At 34.1% G+C, this 27467-nt stretch overlaps 1 protein-coding gene and 1 long non-coding RNA gene across 3 annotated transcripts in view; one reads left to right on the top strand and one right to left on the bottom strand.

Moving 5' to 3' along the window:
* Positions 1-26278, bottom strand: part of LOC113699178 (putative F-box/FBD/LRR-repeat protein At5g22670) — a 45607-nt gene extending 19329 nt beyond the window's left edge. The window contains exons 1-4 of one of the 2 annotated variants that reach the window (XM_027208317.2): positions 26078-26278; positions 24429-25484; positions 24179-24325; positions 23549-24055 (exon numbers count right to left, since the gene is read on the bottom strand). In XM_027208317.2, the coding sequence (XP_027064118.1) occupies positions 23696-24055; positions 24179-24325; positions 24429-25442 (1521 nt within the window). In that variant the 5' untranslated portion in view covers positions 25443-25484; positions 26078-26278 and the 3' untranslated portion in view covers positions 23549-23695. Of the gene's footprint in view, positions 1-23548; positions 24056-24178; positions 24326-24428; positions 25485-26077 lie in introns of those variants that run through there. The other variant, XM_072051417.1, reaches the window with a different exon arrangement.
* LOC140021083 (uncharacterized) lies at positions 7658-8253 on the top strand. Its single transcript, XR_011825059.1, has 2 exons — positions 7658-7856; positions 7941-8253. It is a non-coding gene; the product is annotated as an uncharacterized lncRNA (long non-coding RNA).
* Positions 26279-27467: the final 1189 nt, after the last annotated feature.

The raw sequence follows: 27467 nt of genomic DNA, 5'->3' as shown, positions 1-27467 counted from the left end.
AAAATAATAGGAAAGTTATCTATAAATAGAATTATAATCCTCGAGTCACACGTATTCCTAAATAGGGTTATGTTTAGTGGATTTTTTTTTTTTTTTTTTGCATTAGTAGGTTTGGATGCATGACACATAATTTTTATTCAAAATACAAATTCCTCTTTTGTATACGTAGCATAAAATAGTTTCTATGAAATAGAAAAGATTAAATTTATAAAACTTGAAAAAAAAGTCATAAAAATTGAGATATTTGACGCTCGCTAGGCACTAAAACCAACTTTTGTACCAAGAAAAACCAACCCCAAACGCAAAGCTAAATCACAAACGGAGGCAATAGAATCAAGTCATCAAGATGTGCAAACATGGCTATAGATTTTTTTTTTTTGGGACATGCAAGACCTTCGAGCAATTTTAGCTGTCCCAATCAAACAAATTTTTTTGGACATACAAGACCTTTGAGCATTTCCTTACTTGTGGTTTGGAAAAACACTCATGTTGTTTATATTAATTTCAAAACTTGAGATCGACATCCTAAAGGTGTAAGGGCGAATCTTTTTGCCTTTTATATTCTGGACAAGTTGCAAATATGAAGCAAAAGATTTAGGTGGGAAGAAAAAAAAAGGTATGAAGGAGATGATTATGTAACGATTTGACATTAAAAAAATGCAGGCATCTTCATACTGTGAGAAATGAGTAACTTTAGATTGAAAAGAAAATTAGAAAAAAGATTATGTAGCGATTTTATGTATACACATGCCCACCGCTCCACATGGGCATCACCGATCTCCAAAGAAGCCCAACCCAGGCAACACCAAAAGACTCCAACTGCAACTGTTCATTACTGTTTATATATTCATTCCCACTTTTACATTGGTAAGGTAAGCTTTATAATTTTTTGGCATATATGTGTGTGTGTGTAGAATAAGCTTATCACGGAGGTAGGATTTGAGCATTCAAATCCAACTTAAAATATTTGCTTTGAGCTAACAAGGACGGAGTCTAAATAGTTGGATTTGGCTACTGAGATTCTGGTCTTGGTGTGATATTATGGCATTAGAGCGAATCTCACGTGACCTCTGTACGAAATGAGATTGGGTTAGAGGACGCAAAGCCTAAAAAAGAGGGATAAATGTAATATCCCATCTCACGTCGAATAAGTTAGTGCGATAAACTAATGCAATACACAAATAGAGTGTGAGCATTCGAATCTAATTTAAAATATCCATTTTGGACCGGTGAGAACGAAAACCAAATAGTTGAACTTGTTTGCTGAAATTCAGGTCGCATCTTGGGCCTAAGGGCTTAGGGCGTGACAGGACTCAGGCTGATATTAGCATCAAAGAATGGTTAAGGCCCCTAGCGAATGAAAAACCTCATGACTTAAGTCTGGATATGAAAAACGGTTATCTACAGTACTGCAACCTCTTTTATACCAACTGAAGCACATACGGTTGAAATCTAAACGGCAAGACACTTAATTTGGGCGGAGAAATCATGTCCATGTTGTTGTCCAGGAAAATTGGTCATTTTCTTGAAAAAAGTAGCAATCTGAAGCAAGTTTAGATTACAAGAATCCTCCATTAATAGGAAGTGTAGCGGTAGAGAATAATTTCCCATCAAAAAGCTATGTACATTTTCCCTCGAATATTTTCCCTATAGCTACGGAGCCAGAAAAGCTAGCATTCCATTCCTGGAAAACTAGCTTCGACCCTTCGACGCATTGACAAAGATTACCAAGAAAAGGGAAACAAGGGAAAAGTTCCAAAGGGAAAGAGGAAAAAAACTTTTCATTAATCAGTTAGCTCAACAAAAAACTTCGTAACATGTGCAAGATAATTAAATTACTGAATTAGTTATCGGAATGTTAGAATATAGTCTAGAATTTATTTGCTCAAGATTGAGACTTTTTCGGTCTTAATTCGTTGTTTTCATTCGGGTACGTAGTATCTTCTCCCCTATAATTAACCTTAATTTACCTACATTTTGATAAACTTAAATAATACATCCCCTCTTTCAAAATGTATAATTGGAATCAGTTTACAACACAATGGTTGTGTGACATAGACATTACCCTCTCTACAACCTCCAATATCTAAATTCAAATACAGTGCATGGATATAAGCATATTCAGTATGGTAGACTTATTCTCAAGTTGTCAAAATCCAACGCGAAAATTTAATGAGAACTCAGCAGCTGGATAAATTGAAGTTTTAGATTCCAAAACCAGTAGAATTTTATAACAAGCAAAAACTGTATAGCTCTACAATCCCCGACCTACTATCCTTTCAGCTGTATCAACCTTCCTCTTTCTCAAACTCCCTGTCTTAGTAAGCTAGTCTTACTTTTTAATGAAAGTGACATATTCAGGATTGAAGAGCATCCAAAAGTTGCCAGTTCCAATCTAGGAAGTTGGACACGAATCCTCTTTGAAACCACGAATACTTGAGAACTTAGCAAACAGGCAGTTAACCATGTCATTAATGACTAAACCCCCAAAACTTTCTAAGATTTTCGATTATGCTCTTAAAAGTAGGTGATTCTCTGTTATCCATTAAGTTGATGACCTTAAAGGCTTCCTAGCCCAAAGAGCTTATCAAAGTACTTGAAAACAGAGCGCCAATATAAAATTTTCATTTGCTTCCCAAAACCTTATATTACTAGCAAAACCATACCGAGAAAAAGCAGATCCATACTAAAAGACATCTACCATCAGTCAAAAAAAACCTACACCCTAAAACTAAAGTCTGAAATCAAATGAATATTCACACATGACATGTTTTCACATGTCAACACATTGTGACAATTAGCCAAATCCTGAGAATATTGAATGGCACCATAATCACTCCACAATCTAGGTTTTCATCTTTTAAGTAGCAAATCTATATATCACTCTCACTCAAAATTCCTTTTACAATTCATATGGAAATCTTGCCTATGGAATCAAAATTAAGTCAATCCACAACATAGGCCGACTGCTTCCGAGTATGGATAGAGTTCATTTTAGAATTCAGTAGAATGTAATGTCCAACTTCCCAAAAATCAATAAGAATATCATTCCTAGTGTTAAACTTCCATATTTTTAGGGTCAATCCCAGTTTTGAGCCATCTAATGATAACTAGGTGTTCTATATAAGATGCAATAGATTTAGTAGAATGCAGGCTTGTAAAATATAGATGATTCTTGTTGTATGGTATCCAACTTGAGTTTGTCAAAGAGAAATGACCTAAGGCACTGTTTTGACTTCCATGTGCTTTTCTTTTGAGTTGTGAAGCATTTTTTTGATTATTTTTTTATTTTGGAGATTGTCTTCTTTTGTGTGTAAAGGTGGTGGCTTGCTTCAATGAAATTGTCACAAAGCCACTGTTGGAGGGAGCTTTGGACACTTTCAAAAAGTATTCGGTCAAAGAAGAAGATATCGATGTAAGTGATTTTGAGCTAGTATTTGTTTTCTTGCCTTTTTTCTTGCACCCTCATTACTTGTGACTTCATTATACAGTTTGACTTCTACATTTTGGATCTTGCTTCCCTTGATTGGACTTTTCATGTATCACTTAAATCTACATACTCATTTGGTGCCTATCTTGGTATGTTTTTCTTTAGGGTTAATCGCACTTTATCCCCTTTAAGTATAGGCCGTTTCTCACTTTACCCCCCAACGTTTGTTTTTCCTCAGTCTACCCCAAAAACTAACAGTCAACTCTAATGGACATAAACGAAATATTGAAAAGACAATAATATCCTTATGAAAACATTGAACAACCCAAAATACCCATATACGCTGGTTTATGAAATGCAAGTTTCCAAAATTACCCTGAAATAATGGAGGGAAATTTCCCTCCATCTGGCATGGGACAGAAAAAGAAAAAGAAATTAGGGAACAGAACAGACAAAGGTCCCCTTTTGACTATGTCGGGTCACTTTCTCTTCCTTTTTTTCTTTGTCGGGTTACTTTCTCTTCACTGGTGCCCGAAGCCTTAGCAAAACGTCCACTAACAAAATTGAAAATTCTGGTGCAATCTTGAATGAAAAAATGGGTAATCGATGTGGTTGTTAACAGACGGCAGAATTGAATTTGAAGATTGTGAAAGGAGATTATGAGAGCTTGGGCAGATCTATGAGGTTCGATTTTGCAATTTTTTCTCGATTTTAGAAATTTCTAATTGTTAATCAATTTTATTGCACAGAAACAATGGTATGGGTTTTTTTAATGACTGCATGGGCTTTAATATGTAGACAATTATTTGTTTGAAATCTGTTAGTGTGGTCCCTTAAAGTTCATAACAAGTCATTGTCGGGTTAGGATGGAAAACGATGGGTTTGTCTTTTTTAATTATTAATTTGCTGGATTTTTTGTTTATTTGGATGGTTATATGTTGGCTGTTAGATAGACAAACTAGGATTTTTTATTTTTGTGGGACAATAAAAGATACTTGCTCTGTATTACCTGTTCATGCACTAAAAACAATTACCTTTGTGTGATTACAGAAGAATGGACTTCAAAACCTATGTTTTAGAGGTTCACTACGAAGGCCATTTTGCCTATGTCCCAAATTTACAGTATGTGGGGGGAGAAGTTGCTAATTTTGATGATGTTGACCCTGATTTGATGTCAATTTTTGAGTTAAGAGATGCTTTTAAAGATGCTGGAATATCACATGAAACAGAGGTGTACTATAGGGTTAGGAATCTTGACTTTAAGGTTGGTCTTAAACTGTTAAACAGTGACCAGATTGTTATAGAAATGTTTGAGGTAAATAGAACTCAAAACATCATACAACTTTATGTTGGTGAGATCCCTGAAGAAGATTTGCATGCTGATAGAACTGTTGCAGAGGATAATATTGAGGTTAATGGTAAACAAAATCTAAATCCTAATGCTGATCAACCCCAAAATGATGAGGCCGAAAGTGATGCTTCAGATGCTTCACAGGAAGGTGATAGGGATGGTTGTAGGGAAGTTGAATATGACTCTGACTTTGATTTTTTCCTAGATGGGGATGATTTAAATGACGCATGTGACCCTATAGATGATGTAGAGAGGGATGGTGGTGAAGTAGATTGTCACCTAAAACAGACTGATTATGCTAAGTATGTGGCACTGATTAGTGAAGAATATAATGCATACCTTAACTCCAAAGGTCATGGAAAACTGGTCGATGATGAAGATGTTAGTGATGATGAAATACTTAAACCAGTTTATGATTCAAATGATGAAGGCATGGAGCATGAATTTCCTAAGTTTAACATGGAAAGGGATCTAAAAAATCCTGAATTGACTGTAGGCAGAATTTTTAGCAATATTTATGATTTTAGAGCTGCAGTTAGAATGTATTCAATTTTGAATGGGTTTGAAGTTACCTTCACTAAGAATGACAAAGATAAAGCTGTGGTTATATGTTCAAATAAATGTGGATGGAGAATATATGCTAGTGGCTATAATGGAAGCAAAGTTACACTTCAAGTGAAGTCCATTAAAGGCGTACCTCATAGATGTCCATGGTCTTTCAAGAACAAGAGTGCAAATTCTAGGTGGCTGTCTAGGATGTTTATGGAGGAGATTGCTGACCATCCGGATATGAAAGTAAAAGGGTTCAAGAAGAGCATAAAAAGGAAGTATAACCTGAACTGTACAAACTCTCAAATGTATAGAGCAAGAGAGAAAGCAGAGGAAGCAGTGAAAGGGTCATGTGCAAAGCAGTATGCAAGATTAAGAGACTATTGTGCTACACTTTTACAAAGAAATCCAGGTTCAGTGGCATTTATTGTAACTGAAAAGTCCAATATTTGTAAAAGTCCAATCTTCAAGAGAATGTTTGTGATGTTTACTGCACAAAAAGAAGGTTTTGTAAATGCATGTAGGCCTGTAATAGGACTGGATGCATGTCACCTTAAGGGAATCATGGGAGGACAGCTTATGTCTGCAATTGGTAGGGATGCTAATAACCAGATGTTCCCAATTGCTATGGCACTTGTTGAATCTGAATGCAAAGATAGTTGGGGGTGGTTTTTGGACAGCCTTACTGATGCCATTGGCACTCCAATTGAAAGGGGTTGGGTGTTTCTATCAGATAGACAAAAGGTCAGCACCACTACAATCTGATTTACTTTCCTTTATTCCTCACTCACTCCTTTCACTAATTCTGTTATTTATGTTTTTATGTCAGGGATTAATTGATTGCATTGAGAATAAGTATCCTGGAGTGGAGCATCGATTCTGTGTTAGACACATGTATGCTAATTTCAAACTGAAATTCAAGGATAAGCACCTAAGAGATTTAATGTGGGGGGCAGCCAGGGCTTATTTACCCTGTCATTATGAAAGCAAAATGAGAGAGTTACATTTAGTAGCCCCAGAAGCACATGCATGGCTTAGTTCCATACCAGCTAACCTATGGGCCAGACACACCTTTTCTCCAAGGACAAAATGTGACCTTTTAAGTAATAATATATGTGAGAGCTTCAATCAATACATTAAGGATGCTAGGGAAGAGCCTATTTTGACTATGTTTGAGGCCATTCGAAGACAGATTATGTGCAGATTTCAAGAAAAAAGAGACTGGATTCAGAAGGTGAAGTCTCATATTTGTCCGAGGATCTGTCAGAAAATTGAAGAGAGGAAAAAACAGGTAGCTCAGTTTGATGCACTTGTGTCTACAAGAGAGGTGTATGAGGTGACTGGTATAGTAAGAACTTTTGCTGTTAATGCAGTTCAAAGGTCTTGCACATGTAATGAGTGGGATATGACAGGAATTCCATGTGTCCATGCATGTGCTGGACTTGTGCAAGACAACAAAGATCCATATGCATATGTTGATAATTGCTACTCAGTAGAAACATATGTAAAGGCATATGCTGGTGTTGTTATGCCTATGCCAGACCAAACAAATTGGGTGAATGCTAGCAGTGATACATTACTCCCATCTCGTAGGAAGATAGCTCCAGGCAGGCCTAAGAAAGTTAGAAAAAAGGCTCCATTGGAGGACTTACATGTTGGAAAACTATCTAAAGTAGGGCTGCCAATTCACTGCAGTCATTGTGGTCATACTGACCACAATGCCAGAAGTTGCAAGGTCACTGGTTGTTCATTTGTGAGGCAAAGAAGATCAGTGACTGCACAGGTAACTTCAATCAATATATGTTGCTTGGCTTTTTTCTATCTACATCTGACTGTCATTTTTTGATGTATTGCAAGATGCAAGGGCCTACTAAACGAGGGAGAGGAGCTGGTAGAGGCCACTCTACAAATGCTGATGCTGTTGTTGAGAGAAATACTGATGCTGATGTTGTGCAAAATGCTGATGTGACTAAATCTACAACTGCAAGAGGCCCAACTAGAGCTAAAATGAGAGGTAGAGGTAGGGGCAGGGGTAAGGGTAGGGGTTCAGACCATAACAATGGGCCACTATGTGGCATTGGACTTTGGAATGGTCAAGGGATATCAACAAGTAAAACATATATTCCATTTGAGTCTAGCATGGTGAGTTCCTTTTGTATTTGTATGTAACTAATTTAATTTTAGACACTTGCAATGATTAAAAACTACCTTTATTATGCAGATTCCAAGTACTTCAAAGACTGGCCAGCCCCCTCCAACCCAACTGGTAAGCCTACATTTTAAAACTCTGCATGCATGGCCATTTTATACGTGCTCACTTATTGTTTCCTATTGATGATACAGTGGACAAGAACACCTACATCTGGTGCCAATTTGAGTTCAACTACTGTTGTTGCTCCCACCAGCGTACCATGTACAAGTTCAAAAGCAACCACTTCAGTAACAACTAAAAGACCAAGAACCAAGTTGGGTGATGCTAAAACTGGAAGTTCTAAAACCAATTCAGGTGCTACTAAAACTGGAATGGTGAGTTCAAGTCTTTTGGCTATGTTTACATGCTACCACCCCTAGTAGTAGTTTGATGCACTAAGATGCCCCTCATCCATGTAGGTTCAAACCAAGAGTATTAGATTTGGAGATGCTGTGTTTTCTACCCAAGGATCTTCAACTGCTGCAACTGGACGTTCAACAGTTATGCGCACACCTGAATGTGTTTTGATGTGAAATGGTGTTGCTGTTGCTATTTTTGTCATTACTAGTATTTGAAGTTACCTTTGCAGCAATGTTAGAAATGCTGATGTTGTTTTTCTTTTCCCATTATTTGGACATGTTCTAGAATCATGTTTTGGCTGGGTTCTACTAAAATGGCCTTTGTTTGGGTGGCCATGCAGACACATGCTAAGATGTAATCTGATGTGTAAAATACTTTTTACTTAATATAATTTTCTTTCATACATATTTGCTTACAACTATGGTAGATAAAGCAGATTTTTGTTACTTTTTGGTTCTGAAATAGAGTACATATACAAAATGCTAGCAATCAGAAATGTAATGGCTAGTGTTTTTCTCCATGATGAAAATCGAGCAGCTTTGACCATCATGTATTGTTGCTGTAGCTGTTGGTTTTCAACTTGTAAGACGCAGACTTCTGTTTTTAAGGCTTCATATCTGCTTTTCAATTTCTCATGCTCATTTGCCAATTTTTCATGCTTCCTTTGCAAGTACATTAGTTTCTCCTTTTGCTCCAGCAATCGAGATTGCAGCACTGCACTTACTTCTTTTGTTTGGCTACATACTTCAGGATCTACCCATTCAAAGTGCCCACATGCGTGTCGGTTCTAAATTAAAAAAATAATTAGTTGTTTAAACTCTTTCTAACTAATTCAGGTATAGAGCAAAATTAAAGACAATATTAACAAATTATTAATGAAAAATTCTTACATTGTAATTTGAGCAGCCGTAAAATCTTCTTCCCGGATTTTCAAGTGTCCAAGACGTGCACAATGGTGCCTCTTTACCACATCTACACATTTTTTGGGGTGATCTTCCAACATCATTTGAAGCACTTTGTGACATTTTATGATGCTTTTGGTTGACAAAGAGAAATTTTAGGAACTTTGGAGAGAAATTTTAGAAACTTTGGAACCTTTGAGAATGTATGAGAAAAATTGGGTGCAAAATACCTCCTTTTATAAAACCCAACCAACGGCTAAAACCAACCAACCAACGGCTCTTTGAGGGAAAAGGTAGGCTAAAAGCATCAGACACCATTGAGGGGCATTGTTGTCTGCTAAAACCAACGGCCCTTTTCGTACGGTAAATTCGAAATCTTAAAGTTTTTAACGGTGCAATTGCTGACGGAAGGGGTAAACTGAGGAAAAACAAACGTTGGGGGGTAAAGTGAGAAACGGCCTATACTTAAATGGGATAAAGTGCGATTAACCCTTTTCTTTATGAAATTTGCTGTCAAGCCAGTTGCCTTGTCATTTCGCAACTCTAATCATTCTTGTTTTACATTATAATATTTAACCTAGAATTTTGGTCGTAAACTGATGATGCCTTATTATGCTGGTTTCTTTCTTGCAAATGTATCAACTTGTATTTTTTTTCAACACAATTTCATTTTCCCTATTACTAGAAGTACTAGCACATTTTTCTTGGTAGCTTTCTGGGATATGGTTTGCTTACTGATTCATTTTTTCAACATGATTAAATGACATTTGGGTTCAATATGGTATCAAACCACATTATACATGTTATCTTGGGGGAGCTTTTAACGAAGTTAAGAAATGGTTCGTGTATTGGAAGTAACACAGTTTACAATTGGGCTTTGTTAAATATGCAAGAAAATAAATTGGCCAAATGTATTATGTACATCACTCAAATATACCCTTTTAACATCTCTTAATGGGTTACATATGAATCCTTATGATCATTTTGCATCAGGTTGTGCCGGGTAGTTTTGAAATTAGTCTGGTCGCGGGGAAACTTGGGAAGTCAAGAAAGTACCAAGCCATCTATGTATTGGAGCTGTGGTAAGCCCTCATCAACTATTTCCTGTTTGATAATGCTTGGTGAGTAGATTTGATTCCCTCATTTAGTTGTTTATGTTCCACTTATACTCTTTTCCCATTCAATTGAAGCATTAGTTATGGTGAATTTTTTTTAGCATTCTTTGGCTTGCTTATAAGTTGCATCAGGCTATTAAATGGTATTCTCTTTCACAAAACAAAGTATGATTGCTACTGTTTCACTCTTGTATTTGTAGCTTAATTGTAACTGACATTGGCTAGAATCCATTAAATGGTGTTCTCAGCTTTAACGGCCCTTAAAATGGTTACTCCAATATCATAGATCAACTGTGACATTATTAGTTATTCCTATGGACATCCTTGATGTTTAAATCAACCTGCTCATAGCTGTGAACCAGTCAAGTGTTCCATATGATGACACGGAACTGTCACTGCCAGTGAAACATTATACTTATTTGGGCTTTACTCGTCTTCACTTGCTGTGAAGGCTGGAGTCTTTATGGATATTAGTTTTCCTGGGTTGTTCATAAAATTTGAAACTTGTTATGCTGTTAGACTGGAAAGTGTTGTCTTCAGCTTATGAAGATTAAACCTCCCACAAATGCACACATTTGCAAGAGTTTATGCTATGTTTTTCTATCTTTCTGTTTGGGGGATGAATCATTGCTTAATGTTGGACTGATCTATTGGACCATTTATGGATGGATTTTTTTTGGGGTGGGGAGGGGGGGGGTTGGTGGTGGTGGATGGGGAGGTGCATTTGCCCTCCCTCCCCCAAGTTTAGATAATTATGTTTTTCTCTCCTTAAAATTTTAAAAAATACCTATGTATTTTAAAACATTTGCTGCTCCAAAATTTTAACAAAATGTTTGGACTACATAGTGGTTAATATGGCGTTACTAATTTTTCAAATTTGTTCTTCTATCTTTGTGCAGCCCAAGGTCCCCAAAGCAATCCCGCAAAAGCACACCTTTATTCACCATAACTAATCAAGTTTTTTATCCTTGAATTTTTAAATTTCTAATACGATAAGACGAATATAGCTATACATTGAAAAAAAAAAAAGTACTAGAAGTTATAAAATTTGAACTTGTGCAATTATTTTAGTTTAAAAAATGGTTTCTTCAAAAAAAAAAGAAAAAAGAAAATTATTTGGCAATTTTGGAATTCATAGATAAACTAGAGCTCAATTTTAATTTTAGAAAAGTGAAATAGCTAAATAATAATTCTATACAAAAATAGGGCTAGCTTTGAATCTTTAAAATAACTTTAATTTTCATTTGAAACATAAAGATTGCTCTAAAAGAAGCAATTTTGAGTTTATGCAAAAAGTGTTTTAATAGTCAAAAGCTCTACCTCTTTAATTCAAGAATTTATGCTCACCAAATAATTTAAAAGTGCTTTTATCCTCCAAAAACACATTTTCTGAGCAAAAGTATGGCAGCTCCAAATGAGCCTAAGAAATTCTTAGGCTCATTTGGAAAAAAGTGTTTAAAAACACTTTAGACACCTTAGTCTCAAAATATGAGAAAAAGTGTTTGCCGTACTTAATTGGTAACAATAACTAAGGCGATACTTTTGACTTTAAAAAAAAAAAAGTACAATATGTTGATATTTCTTGTCCAATTAATTTTTAATAACACTTTCGAGACCTAACAGACCAGATTGTCTCAATCGAACTCAGTTATCCTATACATCTAAATTTTTTTTTTCAAACAACAAAAACAAAAACAAAACTGTAAGCTCATAAGCCTAATAAAAATCGTGTGTGCCCATAGTATTTTGAACACAAAACATGTCTTTTTTCTATTAAACAAGACATGTACAACTACTAAAACGAGTTTCCAAAAAATTAGCAAACTTAAAAATGAATAATAAAGTTCGACAATGTTCAAGTTTAACCAAGTAAACAAAGGAAAACAAACTGCTATGATTTTTGACAATATACCATTCTTATCATCTCTTGCATATTTGCGTGCACAACTTGCTCAATCTCAACACACCAATTGCCTTAAGATCAAAACATAATTTGGATTCTCAAAACATTCAATACGAACAAAAGCTAACCTCCTAAGGGTACATATGTTAAGAAAGACATAAACTGGGGTTCAACCTCCCCAAAATTTATTTAGAATTCACAACCACCCAAAATATCAACTGGGGTTCACAACCTCCTCAAAAACATTAGTTGAAGTTTGATAAAAAAAACAGAGAAATGATGAATTCTGCTCAAAAAGTGCAAACTTGCAAAAGGTAATACGTGGGATACAATAGGTCGCGTATTCTAGGTTTCTGTTGCAACTTGCTTTGCATTCACACAACCTTTTCGATTCATCTACAACTCAGAATTTTGACTATATCTAACCAAGAAGAGTGTGGAAACTTGGAGAATAACTCTTGGTGAATTCAAAAGCCAACTTTGCCAATCAAGAAACAACTTAATTTGAACTTGAATTCTCTATAAATAGCAGCCTTTGGAGACCATTATAAAAACTTTAGAAGGCTAGAGAAACTCATCAAAAATGTAGTTTTCATTAGAATTTCCATAATTCATTAGTTAGGTTAGTACAGTATAGAATACTTTAGCTAGTTATGTGTGTTATCCACTCTTGTGTATTGGCTAGATTAGAATGAAGATGGAGATGAAGAAAGAGGGGTTGAAACTCATGTGACAAGTGTTATCTTTTCTCCAACTCTTTATCTTTTGTATTGGATTCTTAAGTATGGTTAATATACATGTTTTGGATTTGTGTTTCATTATGTGTTTCTAAAGTTTATGCCTAGAGTATGGATGAACTTGTTATATCTTATTAGTAATATTTACTTGGCTATTTGGTGATTTTATTTTAAACAAGTTATTTATCACTTTGTTTAACTAATCATGATTAACTGGCCATTAATTGGCATAATCTTAAGATGTTAATTTTACAATGAGAATTGAAATTTAACACTAGTTCAAGGAAGTGATAAATCTAGAGAGTTCACTCATGAGAGTAGAGGAACACCTATGTGACTTTGGTGACTTGTTTCTTGTAATTTCATAGAAAAAATGAGTTTGTAGTTAATTTCATAACCATGAGAGTAGGTATGGCTTAATTACAAGTATAGTTGATTCACTACGAGAGTAGGTTTCGCATACATTAGGAAATTATGCCATAATTAGCTAAGATAATAGCATTCACTTAATCGGTAATGTCATTTGCAAGAGTAGTACGGAATTCCATACCTCTAGGAGATTTCTATTGTATTTTGTTACTTTTATAGTGTAGATTTAATTTCTTGTACTTGTGATAGTTTAAATAATAAAGGAGTTCGAAAATCACTGATAATTGAAACTTTTCCCTGTGGGATCGACACCTAATACCCCTATGCTCAATAAACAACCCGTATATTTGCGAAAAATCACGTGTGGCATATTTAAGATTTTATAAATGTAAAACTTGACTGTGGATGGGTTAATTGTTATATGTATACCTCGCATTCATCAAGTTTTTGGCGTCGTTGTTGGGGTGGATTTGCTCAATATTTTTACTTGTTTTTCATGTTTTTGTTGTGTCTAGTGTCTTGTTTGTTATGTTTAGTGTCTAGTTGAGTCTTTATTTGAATATTTTATATATGTTGAGTCATCTATTCTTCTTGACTAAATATGTTTTTGAGTTACTTTGAAAACATGTTTAGGAACTCTAGAAGAGTAGGAATTATGGGCGAACAATGCTTGAGAAGTGGAAGATCGACAATAAATTGTTACCACGGGCAAAGTTCATTGAATAGAGGTAATCAAGAAATTACCGAAGGTATATCATTTGAAAACGGTTTAAAAAGTATAAAGGCTAAACTTGATGTTATTACATTAAAAATTCAATTGGACACTATAACAAACATGCTTGAACAAAAGAGAAATGACAATGCTTTCAATTCTTATCATGTGATTTATGACTTGTGTAGAGGGTATCATACTACTTATGAATGTATGCAAGTATAAAATGTGGATTATTATGATGAATTTGGGCATTATAATTTTTGTTTTGATCAAAACAACTCTAGTTGGGGCAATTCTTATGCATATGGTTAGGATAATCATAGTGTTAATATTGCTTCTCCATGTTCTTATGATTACCAACCTGAATGTGTCCAATATGAATCTAAACCATCTTGGGAATTGGCAGTAGAAATGTTATCTAATGCATCTTTATCTTGGGAATTAGAAAATGAACCATTAGCTAATGATTCTAAACCATCTTAGGAGCTAACCATAGAAAAATTCTCTAATCACTTTGATTTAGCTATAGAAAAGTTAGCTAATGCAACCTTTGATTGTTTTGCTAGAATTAAAGAAAGGTTAGATAAATTAGTTTCTCATTTTGGTAGATTACATGAACAATTGCATGCGTTATGTGAAGTTATTTCTTCTGATGATATGCAAAATGACCCTAGCATGAATGGTAGGAATGTTGTATGTGAAAATGGATTATATTTTGATGAAAATGATGAATCTCAATTGTGTTTCAATAAGAAAATATCCATTTCACATGATAGTACCTTTGGAGCAAATCTTAAACCTCAAGAGGTGAGACTTAACGACTCATTTTTCACCCCTCTTGAGGAATGTATTGAGAGTATAGATTTTAAAGGTATTATTCCCCAAGAAAGCCATGCGGACGTTCCTTTGGTGAGTTCTTAAGTGATACACATTCAAGGTAATATATATGAATCACTTGAGATAGGTAAATCACTTTCATCTCTCTTATCATTTGATTATGTTGCTTTTGTCATAAAGTCACATTTTAATGATCCACCACGACCTAAAATGATGGATTATTCATTAACCAAACCTTCTTGAAAAATGAGGTTCAATAGTCGAACCAACGACTATAACCAAAAGCGCTAATTGGGAGGCAACCCAATATTTTGGTAATTTAGGTTAATTTGGTGTGATTTTATGTTTAAATCATGTGTTTAAATTGTTTTTGTTGTTTTTATTTGTAAGTTTGGGAAATAGAAGCAAATGTGACCCTTTGAGGTGAAAAAGGCGAAGTTTGATCAAGAAACTCCACCCCTCAATTTGAGCAAATGCTGTTTTTGATTCGTTATGAAGGGGTAGAATACATGTTTTTGATCATTTTACATGTGCGTGTATTGATTATTTTGGCAAAAAAATGATCTAGGATGCATTTTGAGTAATTGGGATAAAAGCATAATTTTTGAAAAGTTCAGAAATTTTTGCAGCAACACTATAGAATGAAGAAAACGTGAGCTCATAAATATGTGATCTCAAGTCGCGTATTCCATTCTGCAAAAATAAAGAAGAAAATGCAAGCTTCAAAATGCGACTTAAAGTCGCGTTTTCAGAAGTCACGTATTTGGTCTAGCAAAATTACATCAGAAAACACGAATCGTAAAAACGCGACTTCAAGGCTGCATTTTATGAACTCGCGTTTTTAGCTTTTTTAAAGAAAAACGCAGGTTCCTTGTTCATGCTCTTCTTTTTCTTCTCCTCATATTTTCTCACACACATTTCACCAATTTCCTCTTATACACCATTTTCTTGCAAGAAATCATCCAACAAACATCATTTGACCTTCATAGAGTCATTTTAACCGATTAGAATTCAAGAAAAATATCTCAAAAATCGATTGAAGGTTAGGATTCATAATTTCTATTTCAAGCAATTGGAGGTTAATTGGGGTGAATTTCATAGGATTTTTGCATTATTTACATCACCAAACATCACTCTACCAACTTGAGGTAAATTTCTTGAACTTAATTTCGTATGTTAATATTTACCATTTACATATCTTGTAGAGTTTTATTGATACACTTTGAATGGTGAATTGGTGATGTTATTTGTTGATGCATATAAGCTCCCTTATGCTTATGTAACATCTCTAAGCATGTTTAGATGATCAAATGTGGGAATGTGATGATTTATGCAATATTTCACTTTATGTACTTTCCTATTTTATGATCAATGAGGTACTTGGTCTTGAAATGTTGTTAAACATAATTGGATGGTTGAAATTGCTAAAATGTGACGTGTTTATGATGCTTACATGTACACATTCATTATACGGTGACATTTTAGACTATTTAATTGCTTAATCTTCATATAGAGTATGATTGGATAATGAATTTTAAATATGTGAAGAATTTAGCAATTTTGGTGATAATTTAAGGGTAAAATTGAACATGTGCATAATGTATGTTCTTAGATTGAGTTTTGCTCCTAATTTCGTTATTATATGGTGATGTTATAATTACCTAGAGAAGAAAATGTGCTAAATATTCTTGATAATTGTGCTAAATGTTTAAAGAGTTTGGGAAATGTGGTGTGATGATGTGAGAGACTTTGGCAAAGAGTTATTTGCAAAATTTTCTTCATGCCTTTGTCACCTTTTTGCATCATTGACCCTTACCTAGTTTATTTGCTATTTTACATTTTAGGTTGTATTACTAATGGATTCCAATGGAACTCATGAAACTTTGAAGAAACACGGACAATGGATTGTGAAGATTCAATGTTACACATTTCAATCACAACTATATGGGAGTATTCTTTTTTTTTTTTTTATCTTGGTTTCCCTTTTTACACATTGCGGACAATGTGTATTTTAAGTGTTGCGGGGGAGGAGGGAGAATTGATATTATATATGTTGGTTGTGATTGACTTGTGATGGAAATGATTTAGATTTGCCTTGGAAATATTTCTTGTTTTTTAATTTGTTCAAAATTGGATTTGTTGGTAGGGAGTTTCGTCCAGTTTTAAGGGGAAACTCTGCCAAATTTTTTCCAAAATTACAAATTTGCCTCAAAAGATTTCAAATTTTTTTCAATTTTATCCAAGGGGTAACAAGTTTCATACCATCAGTAATTCAAATTCTTTTTACTTTTGAGATAAATATATGTGACTTGAAAACTTCTTTTCTTATTTAACTTGAAAATAATTATTATTTGACTATAATTTATGTATTTATAGGAAAGTATATCTTGCAAAGTAGAGATAATTATGCCTAAATTTTGCAAATTTGATGAAATTTCTTCTCTTTACTTGATTTTACATAGTTAAGTGATTAATTTAGTCAATAAGTGTAACACTCTTCTCATGATTATTCTTTTGAGGGAATGATTATTATCTTTACTTTGAAAAAAAAGGAGAAGAAAAAAAAAAGAAAAACGAGAATAAAAGTTGTTCTACTCCAATGGTTCTTGTACTTAGTAACTGAGAGTTTTCTTCTACAAATGTCGACTTTTGCGTAAAATGGTACTTGAATTAACAGTATGCAACACAACTTCAGTATGTAAAATGTTGAGTAACCGGCAATTTTCATCTAAAAATATCGATTTTCTCGTAAAAAGGCACTTTCATAACTTGAGTAATATTTAGCTATGTTATATGAATAAATCCCTCTTTAAGTTTGAATAAAAAGATGATCATGGGTTTAGAAAATATTTTATTGACCATATGAGTTACTTGCTTGTGGAATTGGATAAGGATGAGAAATTGACGTGAACTAGTTACAATTATGGTATAATTGGCTCTTCTTTACTTGATATTATGAGTACTTGAGCTTAATGGAGTGATTGTATAATGGTTATTTACCTTATTTTTAGGAAATGAAGTTGAATTGTGCACATATGTTTATTTTCAAAATGTTGGATCATTGTCGGTTTGTAATTTTTATTGCTTGAGAATAAGTAATGGTTTAAATATGGGAGAGTTTTATAAGTGTGTATTTTATATGTTTTTAGTGTGTTTTATTAATTAGTTTTGGTATGTTTTAATTACTTTTATAGCTACTGAACTAAGTTGTCAGTGAAAATATGCATTTTGTGATTTAAGTGTTAAAAATTATATTTTTATGGATTTTAATAGTGAAAACTTCTTATTTTTGTAGGTTTAAAAATTCAATCATCAAATGGAGTGAGTTGAAAAGATAATTGGATGATTGATGATGGTTTGAAATGATAAAAAGAGAATATGAAGTGCAAGAGATGAAATGCAACTTAGTATACAAGAAGGAAGTTTCACAGCTTTGATACCCTGTGGTGTTTTGGCTATATCTTGAGTTACAAGTATCAGATTGAGGTAATTCATACACCATTTTGAAATTAAGAGATAGAACTCCATTTTCTATGAAGATATCAAAGTCCAGTTTGGTCATTGTCTTAGTCAAAATATCAAAATACCAAAGTACATTTTCATGGTCGAAAGCTGAAACAGAGTTCTAACCATTCGAGGCTATTTTGGTCATTTATCGGTCCACAGAGCTCCAAATTGGATAATTCTTAAGGCATTGGAAAGCTAACTCAAGTCCTACAACTTTTATGTTCGTACAAGAGTTAGTTCGACTTTCATCATTGAGAAAATATCAGTTGAAATTGGACAAAAAACAGAGCAAAGATGAATTCTGCCCAAAAAGCGCAAACCTACAAAAGGCAATATGTGAGATGCAATACGCAACGTAAGGTAGCGTATTTGAGGTTGCGTATTCTAGTTTTTCTGCTGCAACTTGCTCTACAACTTGTTTTGCATTTACACAACTTTTCTGACTCATCTACAACTCAGAATTCGGCTGTATCTGACCAAGAAGAGTGTGAAAATTTAGAGAACAACTCTTGGTGAGTTCAAAAGCCAACTTTGCCAACCAAGAAACAACTCACCTTGAGTTGAATTCTCTATAAATAGCAGCCTTTGGAGACCATTTTAAAACTTTGAAAGGCTAGAGAAACTTACCAAAAATGTAGTCTTCATTAGAATTTCCTTAGTTCATTAGTTAGGTTAGTATAGTATAGAATAGTTTAGATAGTTATGTGTATTACCCACTCTTGTGTATTGACTAGATTAGGATGAAAAAGGAGGGGTTGAAACTCATGTGACAAGAGTTATCTCTTTTCCAACTCTTTATCTTTTGTATTGGATTTTTAAGTATGGTTAATATGTAAGTTTTGGATTTGTGTTTCTAAAGTTTCTGTCTAGAGTGTGGATGAACTTGCTATATCTTGTTAGTGATGTTTATTTGGTTATTTGGTGCTATTATTTTGAACAAGTTATTTATCACTTTTGTTTAGCTACTCATGATTAACCAGTCATTAATTGTGACAATCTTAAGGTGTTAAGTTTGCAATGAGAATTAGAATTTAACATTAGTTCAAGAAAGTGATAAACCTAGGGAGTTTACTCACGAGAGTAGAGGAGCACCAATGTGGTTTTGGTGACTTGTTTCATGTAATTTCATGAAAGAAATGAATTTGTAGTTAATTTCATAACCAAGAGAGTATGTATGATTTAATTACAAGTAAGTTAATTCACTACAAGAGTCGGTTTCACATATATTAGAAAATTGCTCTAGGAGCTTTCACATATATTAGAAAATTACTCTAGGAGCATTCACTTAACCAGTAATGTGATTTGCAAGAGTAGTAAGAAATTTCATACCTCTAGGAGCTTTCTATTGTATTTTTGTTAATTTTATAGTGTAAATTTAATTTCTTGTGCTTGTGATAGTCTAAATAATAAAGGAATTCAAAAATCACCGGTAATTGAAATTCTTCCCTATGGGATCGACACCTAATACCCTTATACTCAATAAACGACTCGTATACTTGTGAAAAATCACTTGTGGGGTATTTAAAATATTATAAATGTAAAACTTGATGGTGGATGAGTTAATTGTTATATGTATATCCCGCGCTCGTTAGCACATGCGCATGATTTGAATTTCAAATTTGAACTCAAGTTATGTGGTATGTTATAACGTTACTAGTGTAAAAACAATTATACATTGACAATGTATAAAATGGTTACCCTTATTTTAATTTGCATATTCAACCCTTGAAAATGGTATACTAGTGTTTTTTATTTAGCCCCAATTTAAGTACTTTTGATTTCTCATCCCCTCTGTTGTATCTAGTGCAATAACATGTTTCTCTTCACCTGTACTACCACAATATTACTAGTACTCTAGTAGCTATTGACCCCTTTGTTGGATCATTTTGGTTGTTTTTTACCCTCTTTTTTGGTGGTTATGAAAATATTTTACTGAAATTAATGAATTATGTTGTACCGTTATTGAATGTTCATCAAGTTTGATTTAGTTACTTCAATAAACGAATCTGTAATGTGAGTGCAAAATGCAAGTTATGCAAATTGAAAGAGTGAGAATGGTTTTTGCATTTTCTTCCATAATTTTTCAACATTATTAGTAGTCTCCTTTTGGAAGGGAAAATGGAAAATATATATCACTTGAATTTTATCATTCCTTTGTACTAAAAATGCCATTGAGAGAAAATATGGTATAGCAAATTTAAAGAGAGGCCGAAGATTGGCTTGGAAATAGGAGTGGAAGGTTTTAAAACTTCCTCCAACTCTCCCATGGGAGAGAGATCAGATTTTTCTGATCTTTCCCCATAAGAGGAATCCTCTATATTGTTTCTTTTTGTTTGTCTAAATAAAATCTCTTCTAGGATTTTTTAGTGAGAGTTTCTTCTTTTGTAGTGTTATTTAGTGAGAGTTTTCTTCTCTCTTTTTCTAGTGAGAGTTTTATTTTTTGCTTGAAATTTCTAGTGAGAATTTTACATAGTTTTTTCCCCCTTTTCTTTATTAAATCTGAGTTTTTTTCATATTCTAATTATTAGATATCGAATTCTTGGGTCTATTTGATGAATTTCACTATAATATCTAGATTTGAAATAGTTAGTAGATCTGGTAATTGAAAGCAAGCACAAATATTCGTGGGATTACAACTATTTTATCTTATTTTTAAAATATTTTTTAGAGCTGTATAGTGTAGTTTTTATTTTCTGTAGATCTAGAGTATCCATTCTTCAGATTTGTCCCTTTTTTTTAGCAAGAATTTTCACAAACTACACCTAAACTAACCCCACAAGTACAACCAAAAGGCAATTGCTGACTTCTGGTTGCACCCATGGAATTTAAGTGGAACTCACGCACACTCTAACTATTCGACGTGGGACTCAGGGCAAGGGAGCAGGGAACCTCTACTAAGTTCTAAATAACACTCATTCACTCTAGTCTTTAAACCTCACAAACAGGTCAATTTTTTCTTTTTAGCAAGAATTTTCACAAGCTACACCTAAGCTAACCCCACAAGTACAACCAAATTCAGATTTGTCCTTTGATATCTTTTGATGATGTAATTTCTGCCATTAGTAAAAGAGAGACAAAATATGGTATGAGTAGTATGGATGACCATTTGGATGGCTTTACACATATCCAAACTATCACTTATTTTTTTTAGTTTAGCCCCAAAAAAGTCCAAGGAGCCTTATGTTTATTAGGGTTGAGTAAAGTTTGGGCCTAAATAATATGCCCAAAATAAATGTGAGTCAAGTTTGGATTTTATTAGACTCAATCCTGATTATGGTCCGGCTAGTGCATATGTGTGTCTATATTATGAACTCGAACGCTTGAAAGCCCTATTTATTTTTTGAACTAAGCTTGTATTTGTCAATGTCCAACTCATAGAACCCGATTAACACCCCTAATTATTTTAAACTAGTTTTCAAATTCATAAAGTTTGTGTAGACGTGGTTATGAAAAAAATTTAATAGGTCTAAAATCTAGATCTAACAATACAGATCCATCCAGACCCAACCCATTAATATATCTAATCCCATGTTAAATTCAAGGTAACCAGAAGATATATAGATCTCCTTAAATTGCTCAAACAATTTAATGCAATCCAAAATTTAAATATTTCATTTCTTATTTCGTGTTTCCAAGCTTGTATAAATCATAAAAAGTAGCAACTTGTTGTTCGAGTGCATTCCATTGAATAAGTATAAAATCTTTCGATTTCTCTAGTTTCTTCTAATGTTTTCAGACTCAGACCAGGTATTGACTTAGCCAAACTCAGGGGTCAGGGGTCAATGGATTCGATCGGGTCCAACTAGGAGTTGAATTGGATGACGTTATAAATACGTCATAAATATATATTAATGATACATAATTAAAATAATACATAAAAGTTCCTCTTAAATAATTTAGGGGTTTACAACTTTACATAGTTGTTTTATGAGTTTAGATTTAGTCTAAAAGGGCTCTACTTAAATAGTTTTAAAAGCCATAAGTAATAAAGTAATTTGGAAAATGTGATAGGTTAATTTTACATTTTAATAAAACTATAAAAGTCTGAAACACAATTATTAGAAAGTTTTAGGGCATTCAAAACAAATAAATGTTAAACCTAATACTTGTTGTTTCCTTTGTTGGGCCGTCACTTACTTGGTATGATCTATCCTTCAATTTCTTGTTCTTCCAAGGAAGCCTTGTTCTCTTGAGTCCCGATAAAGCCTTTTGGTTTTTATAAGTTAATTTTGATTCATGGCTTCTGAGAAGGAAACTCACGTGAAGGAACAGCCAAGGAATAAGGAGGAGCAACCGTCACTTGCTCTCTATTATTATTATTATTATTATTTTGTCTTCTTCTTCTTCCTCTAGACTACACCATAACTCTCTCTTTTCTTTTATCACATTCCCATTTTTGTTGTTTTTTTTTTTTTAAGATTAGTTCTTAGCCCCTAGCCAATGCTCTGTAGGTTTTGATTAATTGTTGCTTTCTGGGCTGATTTTTCTGGGTTTTGACTTTCTTGTAGATCTGTTGGAATTGGAGGGTTGTCCAATAGATTGGGTATAGGTTCTGGTAATCTCAAGGATCTCTGATGATTAGGTTCTTTGAAAGAAATTTTGCGTAGATTTTGTTTGAAACAGTTAAAAAGAAAGGTGTCACTTTTGCCTACAAATGAATCAGTTCAAATTCGGGAGCTATAGAATGATAATCTTGAAGAAGTGTTTGCATATATCCGAGAAATTGTGGATGACTATCCTTATGTAGCTATGGATACTGAGTTTTCTGGTATTGTTCTTAGGCCTGTGGGAAATTTCAAAAGCAATAGTGATTTTCATTATCAAACTTTAAACGGCAATGTAGACTTACTGAAGTTAATCCAATTAGGCCTCTGATACGAAAAGGTTAACCCATCTATACAAGGTCCAGAAATTCCATAACAGCCTCACATTTTCGGATGACGAGGGAAATCTACCCGTGGAGTGGATAATTAGTATTGCATCTGGCAGTTCAATTTCTTCTCTTCCCATTTTTGCTCTTTTCTCTTTTTAGATTAGTTTTTAGCCTCTAGCCAAAGATCAAAGGAAGGGAAGGGGAAAAAATCATCAAAATATATGAAAATGGAAAAACCAGGTTTCGGTTTCACTAGTGCCTGGTCAAACCTGATCTTTGAATGATTTTGACTGAACTTTTGAAAATGCTGTTATTTAAGTTGACTCGGACCAGATGCCCGGCCGATTTTTTATTTGACCGATTGGACCACCCGGTCCGATATGAGTTTAAAAACATGGGGGTTCTTCAAACAGCATGCGGCAGTTCTTAGACCTTCACTTTAAAGTAGTTGGGGAGGAGATTTATGTATTAATTTGTTTTAATAGAAGACAATACTAACAGGAAAAAAAAGGGCTAAGAGTGTTATATAGAGAAAAATTAAAATATCAAGAGGATAAAGTGATCCAAAAATAAGAGCTCACTTGCAAAAAGATATTAAAAAATACATGTTTGAGTGATGGATATAAATATGGGAATTTCTAAAGTTAGATAGGTGAGTGATTATTTAGTTTGTATCTATTGTATAAGTCGAATGTCATTTAGAGTAGGATAATCTTAAAAATAAATCTGATACCTATAAAATTCGAATACTATAAGTATTTATTTACGCACAGATTCTTCACTTTCTTCCTAATGCACAAGAAACAAGCGCGGATGTGTACAATACAATGCCAACATTCTGTTGCAAGTTCAGAGCTCAGAGTTGTAGTTCAGGCATTTGTATGTCAAGTTGACAAGCAGCAGATCCCCTAGTGCAGTTCATCAATTCGTCTGTGAAGGATAAACGATCCTCCATCCGGCGAACAGTTGGATAATTAGTAGTATCCATCGGTCCACCGGAAACATAATATTCTTCATACCAAATGGTTATCTTCTCTAGAACCCTTGCATTTTCCAAAAGATATATCAACAGCTGCACTTCTTCTTCTACTCTGCCAGTAATATGCCGAATTTCCACATTTTTCAGGCTAAGTAACAGGCATTCAGGTACATCTTGTGGAGGCTTAAATTGATTCTCCTCAGAAATAAAACTAAACAGAATTTGACTGATAATCCCCTGAAATTGAAGATATATATATATAAAAGAAACCAACTTTTGGTTAGAAGAAATCAGGATTCAGGATTGCTCATCACTCACTATATTTCTATCAAAATTGTGCAAGTCTCTCATGTAAAGTACCCGAGGTAAGATTAGGCTTTCCAGTTTAGGAGAGATTTTGAGCAATTTTGGCAGTAGTATAGCGCCATTCACATGTTGAAAACTGATCTCCAGGTGGACCAAGTTCTGAAACACTGGCAGTCTGCTATCAAGAGATTCACTCAAAGACTGCAAATGTATGAAGACAAGTCATAAGTTGTGACCAAGAAAGCAATTGATGGTATAACAATTACAAAGCAATAACAGGATTGGAATTTTAGTCAAGGCTTACATTCGTGGTAAAATCGCCTATTGTTAAGTGCTTGACATTTGGGATGCTTCGAAATATTTCACGCACATTGCTTTCATAATTACTTGTTTGTTCCACTGTCCGATTATCACATTCTAAGATTTTGCAGACAGAAAGGTGTGATTCGGTTACTCTGGCCATGGAATTGACCTGAATTGAATCTGACATATAATCAATCAGGCTTAGATACTCCAAATTTGGTGCAGTAATTATCAGTTTGTACTCAACACCATCTTCATAATGATCGTCATCATATAAGTTCGTCTCATGTGTAGTAAAGTCCAGAGTCAACCTTTTCAATGAAGGGACTGTAATCACAAAATTGCTTACGTTATCCCACTCCCACCTTGATATCTGCAAATCCTCAAGGACTGGACAAGAAGAAAGTAACTTTTCAACCGATGCATCATCCACATACGTGGCTGAATGAAGATGAAGAACCTTAAGACGTGGAAAAAAAACAGAAGATGGGATGTTGGGCAAACTAATGCAACTCAGTTTCAAGATTTCCAGCAATTTATCCGCCAAAGGACTCCAGGGGAATTCCCTTTGCACCAATAATTCGAGATCAAGTTCTTGAATATTATGCAAAGCAGACAACCAATTATTGAGGCATCTAGAATCAACCGGATGATCAAACACCAATCTGAACTTTTTAATGGATGAAGTGTCACGAATAGCAAAAAGCCGATCCAGAAAATTCACAAAACTCTCAATTTTAGGCCTTGCAAAGCTATCAAACGCACTCATATCACCCTCATAATTTGACCGTAGATGCATCTGAAATTCAAGAGCAGGTATTGAAAGCCAAACGTCCTTCCATCGTTTAGATAGAATCCCAGTTTGTGCTGCTAATTTAGTCGGAAGAAGGGAGAGCATGTGACACAGAATTGCATCAGGTAATTGGCTTATTCGGTCTTGTGCTTCCATAGTGGTTTCTTCTCTTTCAAACATCTTTTTCTTCTCTGAAGAAGTCCCCGGAGAATTCAAGCCCATGACTTCAATGACAGTATATTACAGTCGTACGCTAGAAACAACCTACAGAAATTGTGAATAAAACAAAAGAATCAGTCAACAAAAACCACTATTGTAGCCACAATCATCTCATACAATCTACATACAGACAAGCATTGCCATTTGTCGCACAACAAATATACATTCTCCAAGTGTAAAAATTCAACTAATTAACCCTTTAATCCTCCCCCGTTGAGCCTCCCCGTAGATAGAGTAGGAGTAGGAGTAGGGATGACAATTGACAAAAAAAAAAAAAAACCCTTTAATCCTAGCTCTGCATCCCATCGCAGCATCAAGCTATCAATTTTAACGGATACCACCTCACAAGAACTGGATATTCTGCAATTATGGGTTGTCCATGGCCTTTTCTGCTTGTCATAAATCGTCTCAAACCATTTTTAGTAGCAACATACAATAGAATAAGAATCAAGTAGTATTTACATCTACTCAAAAACTTGCGAAGTGCACAAAGTGTTGTATGCCCAAAAATTGAAACTTAAGTTAGAGGTAATTGAAAATCAAAATCAGCTCAAATTTAAACGACATAAAAAGAGACCGGAAGAGATTGGGAAGAAACTAAAACCTTGCAACTCTGTTGAATTCGTAAGACGACTTACCTGATTAAGTTGCAGAAGTCCCAACTTCGTAAAACTCAGTAACCACCATTCTTCACCTGTCTTGTTTTATACTAATATGGCAATCTTGATCAGTAGCAGCGAGGAATAGCATAATTGTTAACTCTTTAAATCAGTCAACGGGAGAAAATTTCTTGAATATACCCAGAAATCTCGTGTAGATGTTTCCTTTTCAAAAAATTATGGAAGTGATCTTTGTTTCGTTGAATTTGAACAGTAGTTATTCATCTTTTGCGTGTCCTAAAAGACACGAACATTTGACTCATTTTTACCAGGACCTGATTTTCTCAATTTGGCTAATAATTAATGGCCACCCAACCATTTATTTTTCTTTTCTTTTTGAATGGCCACTCAGCATCTTGCAGCTCCCGAACAAGACTGCAAATGCAAGACTAGTTTGCAAGGACCCATTCAAAAAATATAAACTACAAAAAGTGCTTACCTGTATGATATAGTATTGACTGACTATGGGCTTTGTGTTGATATCACTTTAAAAATGAAAAGCAAAAGAGATCTCTTTCTTGATTTTACTGATGAAGTTAAGAGAGCCCCATTCTTCAAATACTGATGGCCAAAACATATCAAAACAAGTTGACGGAGTACTTCCCGTAGAGTGCTGAAGTTCTTCAAAGATTGGGAATTGGATTTAAGGCATCCTGGAAGTAGCGGAAGAATTATCTGGAGAATCATGGGTGACCCATTTGGATGGCTTCCTAGACATACTTTCAAATAAATTTTTATTTTCACATGAATGACTAATTTTATTAAACTAACATTCAAATTCATGACACACTTTTAAATGAATTTTTATTCTGACATGCATGACTAATTTTATTAAACTAACATTCATATTCATGAGGGTTTTTTAGGTGTGATAATGGAAAAAAATATTTGTATGTCTAAATTTCAGATTCAGCTCTTTAACATGCCTAGTTCCATGTTAACTTTAAGACAACAAGAAGATAAGTAAATCTTCTCAAACTTGCTCAAGAAATTGCATGCAATCCAAAATTTAAAGAGTACTCTTTAATTTCTTTTTTGGGGTGTTTTGAGCACTGCATAAATCATGCAAAGGAGCAAAAGACTTATTGTTTGAGTGCATTCCGCTGAATAAGTATAAAATCTTCTGGTTTCTGTAGTTTCTTCAAACAGCATGTGGAAGTTCTTAGACTTTCACCTAAAATAGTCAAGGAGGAGATTCATGTATTTATTTGTTTCAGCAGAAGACAATTTTAAAGAAACTTTAGGAGTTAGGAGTTAGGACTACCAAATAAACAAATAAATAATACCAAGGCTATACACATTTTTATAAGAGCAAATCTGTGATCCTAGTCCTGCTATTTGATGGACCATTAGTAGTAAATATCACTGT

Source organism: Coffea arabica, chromosome 1e (genome assembly GCF_036785885.1).
Source record: "Coffea arabica cultivar ET-39 chromosome 1e, Coffea Arabica ET-39 HiFi, whole genome shotgun sequence".
In the NCBI taxonomy this organism is placed as follows: Eukaryota; Viridiplantae; Streptophyta; class Magnoliopsida; order Gentianales; family Rubiaceae; genus Coffea; species Coffea arabica.
Note: the sequence above shows the minus strand (reverse complement) of the source record. Positions and strands in the feature narration are given on the sequence as shown.